The 12216-nt window shown below is 39.4% G+C and overlaps 2 protein-coding genes across 4 annotated transcripts in view; one reads left to right on the top strand and one right to left on the bottom strand.

The window, feature by feature from the left end:
* LOC141456190 (chaoptin-like) overlaps window positions 1-12216 on the top strand; it is a 532556-nt gene that overhangs the window by 185085 nt on the left and 335255 nt on the right. The window lies entirely within an intron of this gene.
* Window positions 10583-11662, bottom strand: LOC141455589 (uncharacterized). The gene has a single exon (XM_074130741.1). The coding sequence runs from the start codon at window positions 11660-11662 to the stop codon at window positions 10583-10585; it is 1080 nt and encodes a 359-aa protein (XP_073986842.1).

Below are 12216 nucleotides of genomic sequence, written 5' to 3' on the forward strand. Positions count from 1 at the left end.
TAGTTCATCAAAACACGTATTCTTCAGAATGCTTTAAAAATAATGAGGTGCTTTGGTCGGTAAATTTGGATATACCTAGGGTGTTCATTTTAAAACGGCTCACATGCATTTCATGCTTAAACGGTTGATCTGAGCAAAAAATGGTAGAGGAAAAATTTGTTGCCCGTCACCTCTAGTTTCAGAATATGTGACTTGATTTTAGATTCTTGCCCGCATACGCGGCTGACGCGCGACCAAAAGTGAGGGTTCGCAGTTGACCTCCATTTTCATATACACGGTTTTAAATAGCATGAGAAGTTAAAGTTATTAACGTTTATTTCTCTTAGAAAATCACTCGGAAAACTACTTATTTTTCGACATTAAGAAAAGTACTAGCTTTACTGCCTTGGCAATACTTTCAGTAGACAGGGGATGAAAAAATACATAAAAATGACCTATCGCGTGCTCTTCTTTCTCTTTGATAACAAGTTGAAAAATTGAAATATGATTAATAAATACCAGATTTTGAAATGGCCTAGCACTTTTAATTTTAAAGATTTCGAATTGCGGGTTCTGGTTTCTTTCACAACTTTTTATACTCTTTAAAACTGTGTACATGAAAATGGGGGTCAACTGCGAACCCTCACTTTTGGTCGCGCGTCAGCCGCGTATGCGGGCAGGAATCTAAAATCAAGTCACTTATTCTGTAACTAGAGGTGACGGGCAACAAATTTTTCCTCTACCAATTTTCTGCTCAGATCAACTGTTAAGTATGAAAGGCATTTGAGCCATCTTAAAATGAACACCCTGTATATTTTCCAAATAATCTAAACTGTGCAATAAAGTGCTTAAATAAAAATGGTAAATCAGAAGTTAAATAACTTTTAAATTTATCTCTTCCCTCAATAGTTATAAAACATAGATTACGCTAATATGGAAAGAAACTCACTCCTCCTCTGAACAAAGGCCCCCCCAATCCTGTGTTGGCTTGGGAAAATATTTTTATTGAAGGCGGCAGATTACTGGAGTGGAAAACGTTTAAATTTTTAAAGAATATCTCAAAATGGAGCCTTTTTTGGGAGAAAGCTTTGATTGAAAACAGAAAATTTTACATCATATTTTAATCTCCATAATCTATAAATTACCGTTCAATATATTAGTTACTTTACAGAGAGCCTTAACTGTACCCTCTCCTAAAAATGACCTTCATAGAATTTCCTGGAAAATAGGGTAAGTAAAAAAGTTGCAGCGCAATATGAGTGCAATGTGGGTCAAAAAAGTGCAGTCAAGTCCTCTTAGAGGCCCCCAATCTAAATACAAAGTTTGATCCTACTGCTATTCTCAGTTTTTGAAGTATATTATTCACACACACGAAGGAAGGTCATTTTATAAAAAATTAAAATTTTCTTTCAGACTCAAGGGACTTAAAACGGACAAGTCCTTTGTAAACTCAAAATCGAAAGTTGACACGATCGCATTACTTCCCCTTACCTACTCGTAGTAGGAGAAGAAAGAAATAATTAAAATTAATGCAAATAAAACAATTATCCGCCAGTAAATAATGGGTACTTTGTACTATAACACAAAGTAGCTATTGCACTATGAATTAATCATTTTTAGAGTAGGTACAGTTTGAATCAGTGCTTTAATTAATAAAATAGCATTGGTTGTGGTTCACCTTGAAAAGTTAAATTGAATAATCTTTGAATGCATTTTAGAATAAAGGGTTTAATCACTTGTATAAATCAAACTAGTTCGGAGGGAATTCAATTTATGTAACAAAGCACTTTTGTGGGTTTCCATGAAATGTACACACTTTACTGAATTTTACAATTCGTTGCTGGGTGGAAACCTGTAAGACTTCCGTAGTATTTTATTTTATACAAATTGAAACATTCTATTGTTTTGCTGGGTAAATTTTCATCTGTTAAGTAAAATTGTGCAAAAATTCTTAGGAAAAGTTTATTAAACTGAATAATTACTGGAGATTAAAGGGTAAAAGGTGCTAACATTCAGCTGTAACGCAGAAATATTCTAAGACCTTCGCTCACATTTTAATGTTTTTTCTTAGCTAAAAGCCTTTTCTAAGAGAGAAGGATTCTGAGCCTATGCCATTTCAATATGGAGAAATTGCATTAGATACTTGAAAACAGATTTATCTTAAATATTATTAATACGAGTATATATACCGCAATTTATATTATGTTTTCTTATTAGAATGAATTTGAATTATCTTTTAGCGATAATTATTATTATAATCAATATTTTATTATCAACATCTGAGGTTAATGGCACCCGTAGCTTTTTTCAGTGCACTGCCGGCTTCCGGACTGTGTTCTCTCAGACAACACGGTCCTTCACCGGACAGTGAGCTGTAAGAAGCTCCTAAAAAGAGAAAATCTAAGGGTCAGCAGCTAGATTCGAACCCGGGATCTACGTGTGGGAATCCAACTCGCTAACCGAATAGCTAATCTCTTTCGTAATTTTGTTAAATGAAATCAAATAATTTTTGGCCTACCCACCTGACCGTATGTATGTTGTATTCCAATAGTTTCAATTTATATTAAATTTAAACACATTTTTAAACTAACATTTATACTTCAGAATGATTAGAAGCCAGTGTTACAATTAACATAATTGAACAGCCATACTTATGTACTTTCAAGTGCATCTACTAGTAACTTGGTCTCACTTTAGCTTTACTTGTATAGCCATTCTTTTATATAATTAATCAATGAGCTTTAGAAGTTTTTTAATATCTAATTACTTTTGTTCTTTCTCATTCATTGAAACAGTTCTATTTAGGTCTGAAAGACCTGTTGTGTTACGTTTGTTCAATGAATGTAGCCGCCATTTTGTCTATTTGGTGACGAACAAGACTTTATTTGTTGATCAGCAAAATCAAGCAATGACAAACCATGACAACCATGACAACAAACAACCAAAAAGTAAGTTACTTCCAAGGCAATAAATAGTATTATCGTTATCTTATTTTTAATAGAAAAATAAATATGTTAAGTAAAAAATAACTACAGGATATTTTGAAGCAATGTTCAATTGGAGCTAGGGTTGCCAATTCTATAAAGTTCCAAAAAAAAGGACACCCTAAAAAAATTAGGTACATTCAGGGCCGTCGACAGGATTTTGGGGCCTGGGAATATAAATCATTCGTTTTCCTTTTATTTTTGAGAGACTCCGGCTCCAGGCCCCGGGCAAAAGTCCCCTCTCTCTCGTCTGTAATCTGGCCTGGGTACATTTATATCTTACTTATTCATTCATTTATATATACTTATTCATGAACAGTTCATCGTTACATCAATAACCTGTTAACCAATTCAGTTCAGTAAGAACAGAAAAACAACACGCCAAATGAAGAAGTCTCGGAAGTCAGAACTTAAATCAAAAATACAATAAAATAAATTAGATTTGTGATTTTGTTACTTAAAGTAGCAATTATTACTTACCTTCTTACTAAAAATTCAATGTAATTTTGGTAGAATAAGAAAAAAAATTGACATTTCGGTTAAAAAAATAAGATTGGAAATAAATTAGCCAATCATACGTAACTGTTCAGTGGACTCTGAAAGAGTTAAACTTGGTAAATCCTACACATAGTTTTTTGTTAGCTGAAAACTTACAGAACTATTAGCCTAATAATTCATTAACTACGAATTTTCGCTTTTAATTTAAGAAAATTGTAATTAATACTTTCAATTTTAACGATAATTAACGAGATAAAGCTAAGAAACATCATTTCAACCATTTTATACTTTCAAAATTTTCAAGTTATATCAGTACCATATTTCTCCATTCTATCTGTAAAATCTTTATTTCGTAACATTCTTTATATTTAATAATGTTTTAGAACACCTGTTATTTTATTATATTTTTCTTAATTCTTTCCCACCGTACTTATTATAATAATGTTACCACTCTGCTGATTTAATCTCATTTCTTTCTGTATTATTCTTGTTTGTTCTGTTTTTAAAATATGGCAATACTGTTATTATCTTTACTTATTTATTTATTTTATTTAAGCAGCATCAAAATCGGTGGTCATTGGTGCACGGGGCTATTTTTCAGTGCACTGCGGACAGTTTTCTCTCGTTGCAGACAACACTGTCCATCACCGAAACAATGAGCTATAAGATTCACATAGAAAGAGAAACTCTGAGGGCCTGCAGCTGGATTCGAATCCCTGATGTCCGTAGTATAAGCTAGCCTTAGAGCTAATAGCTTCCCTATTTATAAAAAAATTATTTTCTTTGTAATTATTTCACTCAGTTTTTCTACATTCGATTACTACTATCGGTAAAATTTATTTGTTTTTTATTATCTTTTATGTTATTTATTTATCAATTTAAACGTTAGAAATACACGATATTCAGTAGAAGAAGTTAATATTGGTTTGGGTATTGTTAGAGAAACTACAAAGTTAATTAGAAGTCTATAAATTAATTAGAAGCCTTTTTTTTAAATCTAATATTAATGACAGTAAGACTTGCTGCACATTTAAAAAATATTATTCACAAATTACTGAATTAAATTCTTGTATAGTCACTTATGGCGAGTAAATTATTTTCCTACTTTTTTTAATGTTCCCAGCTCTGTCTGAGCATCAGAGATTTTTGCGAATAATATAATGGCTGAAAATGTTTTATACAGACATTATACAGAAGAGTAGAAATCAGATTGTTACAACAATGTGGACATTGATATTAACGAGATCATTACAGCTGACAGAACGATTCTAACGGATAACAACCAAACGGTTATTAGAAACCCCATAAATTAAATGATGAATTAACTATATTTTGTTTCAGAATAGAAAATGCTTATGTTGCATTTATTCCATTTCCTTGGATGGTATAGCGTAAAATATACAATAATATTTGATATTAATTTATTCTTACTGTAATTAGAAATTCGTCAACAAACAGCTGCAAAGCCAAACTACTAAAGTCGTACAAAATATAAATAGTCGAAGAGAAATGCTGGTCTTGGCGTAATTTGGTATCTCCTTTGGTATTGCATCTCTAATGTTCAGATTTCTCCCAAATGTGCAGATTGTTAGACTGTAATTGTGCCTAAATTCATGTAATTCCGTGCGATAAGAATTGAGACATTAAGATTCAAAATTTAGGCAAAATGAAAGCTTACTAAACTTTATCTTCTTATATCTCCTTTGGTATTGCATCTCTAATGTTCATATTTCTCCCAAATGTGGAGACTGTTGCATCCTGTAATTGTGCATTAACACTGCATTGCCAATGCTCGAACTTAGTTATTGCTAATGTGAAGTCATATTGACTCCATAATTTATTTTTATCTTTTTTTTGTATTGATTTCAATTTTAATAATAAAATTTGCATTAAAGGATGAGAAAGAATAGGAATTAAGAACGAAAAAACAAATTTTGTCCACAAATCGGCTTTAACATTTCACGCAGAAGGAATTAACTTCAACTTGGGATCGCAGTAATTTCAGTATTTTCTAGAACCCTGATTGACTGCCTTCTGATCAGGGACATTTTCATTTTTTTTTTTTTTTTGGGCGCATCGACTGCTGAGGTCATTAGCGCCCCTAATCGTTGTAAGCTTTTCTCTTCCTTTATCCACTCGAGCTGGGTCGGCACGCGTTTGCTGTGGGCTTCCACATACTGCACCTTGCATAGCAAGGTAGGGTGGAGCCCAGGTATGTTGGAGAATATATCCCACTCATCCCCTCTTATCCATCGATCCAGTCGACGAGGGGGAGAGTGGAATATATTTGTGCCTTCCCGTATCTACATCAAATTAAGATAACAAAGCAAGACCAAAAGTGTTATTATTAATATAACTAATTACTAAACCTACTCTACCATAAGGAGGCTATTTTCCTTAGAACTATGGTAATGTGCAGTACTTTTAACAAATTTTCCTGCACATTCTAAAATAAACTTAGTCTAAAAATTAACCTAGAGGGGTTGAAATACTTTTATAAAATTTCTTTCAACCCCGGACTGTGATCTATCCTAAACATTCATACAACTTTCTTGCTAATAAATACATTCAAGCTAATAAATACATTCATGCCAATAAATACATTCACGCCAATAAATACATTCACGCTAATAAATACATTCACGCTAATAAATACATTCAAGCTAATAAATACATTCATGCCAATAAATACATTCACGCCAATAAATACATTCACGCTAATAAATACATTCACGCTAATAAATACATTCACGCTAATAAATACATTCACGCTAATAAATACACTCACACCACATTTCACACAAGGGGAAAGTACTCGATATTCCTTTCCCCTTTAAAAGAACTAAACTATAAACTAACCTAATTCTTAACCTAGATTTTACAATATAAATTAATATGTTTTAAATATGTAAATAGCCTCCTTATGTAAGGAGAACCCTCTTCAAGAATCGCGCGCTTGTCATGTGGCAGGCCTGCTCTTTCTCTTTGGCTACGCAGTGCCTGACACCCTTCCAGTACGTGCGACACTGTCAGCCTTTCTCGGCATCGGGGGCACCTCGGCCTTCTTTCGGCGATTAGGAGGTACCCATGTGTCACACGTGTATGTCCAATCCTTAGCCTTGTCAAAATCACAGATTCGTGCCGCGGGTAGTTTTCGACTGTAGCATTCAGAACACGTGGTTTGATTTCTTTCAGTTTTTCGTTTGTGCGGTCCCACTGCCCTTGCCATTTACTTCTCATTATAAGTTTCATATATACTTTTAGGTCAGTGGGACGCACAGGGATGACTTCATCAGTAGTTGTAGAGGCGGCGCGTTTGGCCGCCTCGTCCGCTCGTTCATTACCGGACACACTAATGTGGCCCGGGACCCAAGCGAACGTCACCCTTTGACCACGTGAACGTAATTCAGATAAATAATAAAATATTTTGGAGACCAACGGGTCCGTCGAGAACTTATCCCGGAGAGCCATGACTGCACTTAGTGAGTCAGTTAATACCAACGCTTTATTGTGATTTTTGTCCATTATTAGCTTTAGGGCCTGGCATATAGCATACAACTCGGCCGTGTACACCGATGCATAATGAGGGAGTGTCCAACTAAGGGTAACTCCCTCTGTGTACACAGCGCTACCCACACCGTTGCCCATCTTCGACCCGTCCGTAAAGACAGGTCGGGAGTCAAAGTAAAAATTCATAATTTCTAATAACTTTTGTCTATAGACAACGGGGGGAGTTTCTTCTTTTTTGTGGATTGCCAGGTCCATGCGGACATTTGCAGAGGGCGATAGCCAGGGAGGGTCAGGAGCAAAACCCCAATTCATAACCTCTCCTAACTCGATGCCCTCCGCTGCTAAAATTTCCTTTGTCCGGACCCCGAGGGGCCTCGTCCGCGTGCGTTGGTGTCGAAATTCCATTTCATGTGGGTTCTCAAATATGGCGGGGTACAAGGTATGAGTCCGTTTCCCCCATATTCCGGCTGCGTAGGCCAGGGTGAGTTGTTCTCTCCTGAGCTGGGGTGGCAACATCCCTGACTCTACGTAGAGGCTTTGTAGTGGACTGGTTCGGAAGGCGCCTGTAAATAATCTAATTCCTTCATTATAAATTCTATCTAGTAGTTTCAGGCGTGACTTGCGCGCAGAGCTATAAACCGGGGCTCCATATTCTAATTTTGAACGGGTGAGCGTAATGAAAATACGTTTTAAAATTTCCCGCTCCATCCCCCACTTATAGCTTCCTAAAAATTTTATTATGTCGAGGGTTCTCCTTGATTTTTTGCTAGCGTAGTCTATGTGATCCTGCCAAGATAACTTAGTATCGAAAATGAGGCCCAGGAAACGAACGTTGGGTTTGTACTGAATGGGTGTGCCTTCCAAGTATAACGTTGGAGCATTATGTTCATGTCTTAAGCGACAAAAGTGTAGGCACACCGTTTTGGTTCTAGAGAACTTAAACCCGTTCCTTTTGGCCTCATCAGCCACTCTGTCTATCGCCTGTTGTAGGAGTACATTAACCTCGTGTAAGTCCTGGCCTGCTAAATAAATGGCAAGGTCATCAACATACAATGATACTTTTAGGGGATCTCCTACAACTTCGGCTAAACAGTTGACCGCTATCGTGAAGATTGTGACACTTAGAACCGATCCCTGTGGTATTCCATTTTCCAGATGGTACTGGTCTGAGAGTACTGACCCCAGACGCACTCGAAACCTTCGTGACTCCAAAAATCCGCGAAGGAATTTTGGTAATTTCCCTCTTAGACCCCATTCGTGACACTTCCGCAGAATCGCATACCTCCACGTTGTATCATAAGCCTTCTCGAGGTCAAAAAACACGGCCAGCACGTGCTCTCTACGCATAAATGCGTTTTGCACATAGACCTCTAGGTGGCTCACTTGATCCAACGTGGAACGATGTCTGCGAAATCCCGCTTGATGCTGGCTATAAAGTCCTCTAGTTTCTAATACATAGGCTAATCTATAATTGATTATAGATTCGAGAACTTTACTCAAGCAAGTGGTCAACGAAATGGGTCTGTAACTGGAGGGATCGCTAGGGTCTTTTCCTTCTTTAGGGATCGGTATGACAATTGCTTCCCGCCAACCATCAGGATATTGGCCGGTCTCCCATATGGTATTATATAACTGGAGAAGGCCTTCTTTCGCAATTGCATTCAAATTTCGAATCATAGCATATGGGATTCCGTCCACACCTGGGGCAGAATCTCTACATTTCTGTAAGGTATTTTCTAATTCATGTATGGTTAGCGGTTCATTATAAGTTTCACTGATAGCGGTTTCAAAGTCGAGTGGCTGCTGCTCCTCGTTACCTTTTCGCCGGAGGAATTCTGCCGAGTAATTTTGTGAACTGGAAACTTGTGCAAAGTAACCAGCCAAGGACTCAGCTACCTCTCGCGGCTCGGTAACGACGAAATCATTGATTTTTAATATTGGTATCGACGGGGTTTTGCGTCCGCCAGAGAGAGTCTTTATTTTGCTCCACACCTCCTTCAAGGTCGTTGAAGTGGAAATCTTCGACACGTAGGAGGTGAGACTTGCCCTTTTTGATTCATTAATTATACGCCTCTCTCTGGCTCTCAGTCTTTTAAGTTTATTAGATTTCATCCGTCGGATACCTCTTGAATCTATTCAAGGCCTGCTTTGTAGCTGCTATGGCGCTTTTACATTCTGGGGTCCACCATGGGACGGGGGTTCGTGGGACTCTCCCGCCAACTCTCGGAATAGAACCACCAGATGCCTCCTCCAGGGCCTTGACAAACAGCTCGCTATCCAGAGTGGTATTTCCTGTAGGAGGTGGTATAGCCACTCTGGCGGCATAAGCAGGCCAATTCGCCTTGTTGATGTCGTATCTCCGTGGAATTATAAAGTCGGATCTGGAGATGGAGCTCGATACTAGGATCGGGAAGTGGTCACTATTATATAAATGGTCTAGTGTGGTCCATTCTAGACGTACTGCTATGGTGGGAGTTGCAACACTCAGGTCAATCGCACTAAAGCCTCCCGAGTGTGCATTGAAATGTGTTGCTTCACCACTATTGAGGAGCATCAGGTTGCTATTATCTATAATCTCCTCAAGAGCTCTGCCTCGAGCATCAGTCCCAGCTGAACCCCACCAGGTGTTGTGACAGTTGAAATCTCCCATCAACAACACCGGGGCAGGGAGCTGCGAGAGCAGATTCTCCAAATCACTTCTACGCCAATAGATGTCTGGCAGATATACGCTAGCTAACGTGATCTGTAGTGGTGTAGTTAGACGCACGGCAACAGCTTGTATATTAGTTTGTAGGTTGAGCCGCCTGCTAGGGATATTATCCCGTACACAGACGACTACACCACCGTGCGCCCTCCCACCTGGGGCAGGTTGTACCTCGTGACTGTATATTTTGTACCCAGGTATGTGAATGATATGACCTGGGCGTATCTTCGTTTCCTGCAGGCACAACCCAAAAGGACGATATTCCGCCACCATTCGGCGTAGTCCTTCTTTATTACTAGTATAGCCCCGCATGTTCCATTGTATAATGGACTCAAACATCTTGATTTTTCCCAATCATAAAACCTGGCAGGATCTTTTTAATATCTATTGCATTTAAAATATCTAATAAATGTAACCTACTATTCATTATGTTATAAAATAAATTCAAAGTATGGAAATAGCAGCTAAAATACATGGATGCTGTGATATAGTTTAACATTACAATGCATTTACTCAGTGGCACACTTATCCTTGGGTTTGCCTTTAGGCCAACCCTTTTTCCTACGTCTAGGAGGGTTGTCGGATGTATTTCCACCCTCCGATTCTGAGGCTTCAATGTCCGTCCCCAAAAGAAGCCACTGCTTCCTGGGGGAACGAACACTGGATTTTGAGCACGTTTGTCCTTCCGTTAGAGATTTTTTCCCCCTAGTCTTAGTAGGGTAGGGGGGAGACAGAACCGGCTTTACTTTCCGCCTCAGGGAGCGTTTAGGTGGACTGACCACCTTCCACTCCCCTTTAGAGGCGGTTGCATTTTTAGGCGGGTTTAACCCCACCTTTATGTCGCTCCCACTAGCAGTGGGAGCAGTTGATTGTAGCCTTGAGGCTACTGGCTCCCTGTGAGGGGAGCTTAGTTTTGATGGTGGGGTCGAGCCCACTTCGGAACTACTCCCCTTAAAATAGGGGAGGTGGTTAATGGGGGGATTTCACCCACTTTTACAATTGTCCCCTTTAAGGCAGGGGAGGGGCCTTTTATTAAGTGCCCTTGAATTTGGGCGGAGCTTGTTAAGTGTGCCACTGGTATGGGTGCCCTCAATTTTTCTGCAAAAGTTATTGCACTCGAAGCGTACGCAGCACTTTCTACTATTGCCCTAGCCTCATGGTAGGGCAACTGCTGCAGTGTCTTTACTTTTTGGATTTCTTTTTCCTTTATTAATGTGGGACACCCAGAGGATCTGGCAGAGTGTTCCCCACCACAGTTTACACAGGTTATTGGAGGTGTGCATTCACCATCATGCGTTGGCTTTCCACATGTGCACACCGCTTCTAGAGCCTTGCAACGCGTTGAGGTGTGCCCGAATCTTTGACACTTATAACATCTCATTGGAGATGGTATGTACGGGCGCACCTTCAGTTTATAAAACGCTGCATCTATTGCCTGTGGCGGTTTCGGTCGATTGAAGGTGAGTACAAGAGAAGCGGTGTCCACTAAGGACCCATCTTGCCTTCTCTTAATCCTCCTCACCTCTACTACTCCTTGATCTGCCAAACCCTCTTTTATATCTTCAACCGTGCTATTTAAGAAATCCCTACAAGTAATTACCCCCTGCGAACTATTTAGTCGCTTATGGGGACCAGCCTCAAGTTCAGCATCCATGTATTTTTGCAAATTTAAGATTGCTGCTGATTGCATACGGTTCTCCGCTTCTATACAAATAGAACCATCGTTGAGTTTTTTAACACTTTTGGTCTTGCCAACTATGCTCTTAATAAATTTATGCAATTTAAAGGAACACTCGTTTAAGAATGTACCCTCCTTCTTTTTAACTACAAAGAATCTTCCCCAGTTGTCCTCTTCAAAATCTATAAATTTATTACTTACCTGACTCTTGTTGCCGCCCTTGGCTTTCTTCCTTGGCGGGGAAGAAGGGCCGAATGGTTGCAAGGTAAACTGCAAACCCGATTCCGTTTTTCCTGTCGAAATGTCCATGTCCTCGCCTTGTCGTTGCCTTGTTGTACCGGTCGTTATTGGGAGATTATGAGGATGGGAGATGGGGAAGGTATGATTAGGAAGTGGCTGGTTTGGAGCTGAGAGAGGTATAGGGAGAAGATTATTTGGAAGAGGTAAGGGATTGGGGATTTGGGTAGGGAGAATAGGTGGGCTAGGCCCTAATGGGTTGATTTGATTATCCATGCTAATCAAATGGGATTCATCGGGGCACGTGGTCCCGCCTCCACGGACGCTACGATGGATCCGGTTACTTTCCGGATAGACCATCACACCCCGACATAGACTGGTGCCACGGAAGACAACGTTCCGGTACCAGGTACCGACCCGTGCCCCCGTGACCCCCTTCCTACCCCTAGGAACCTGTCTGAGACAGGGTTCCCTAGCCGATTTCCTGAAGCAGGGGTATCCTCCAGGTGGAGCTCTCGGGTGAAGCCGAGGCCAAAGACATGTGTTGGGATAAGAAGCCCGCAGGTCAACGTCTCCCTCAATGCCCAGGATCCTCTTTTCCACCCTAGCCCCAAAGCCTCGCCACG

Source organism: Rhodnius prolixus, unplaced genomic scaffold (assembly GCF_049639745.1).
Source record: "Rhodnius prolixus isolate KJV_2025 unplaced genomic scaffold, Rpr scaffold_4, whole genome shotgun sequence".
In the NCBI taxonomy this organism is placed as follows: domain Eukaryota; kingdom Metazoa; phylum Arthropoda; class Insecta; order Hemiptera; family Reduviidae; genus Rhodnius; species Rhodnius prolixus.

What these genes read in the sequence shown, in the direction of transcription:
- LOC141455589 (XM_074130741.1), bottom strand. Translation starts at nt 11,662, where the DNA reads ATGGACATTTCGACAGGAAAAACGGAATCGGGTTTGCAGTTTACCTTG.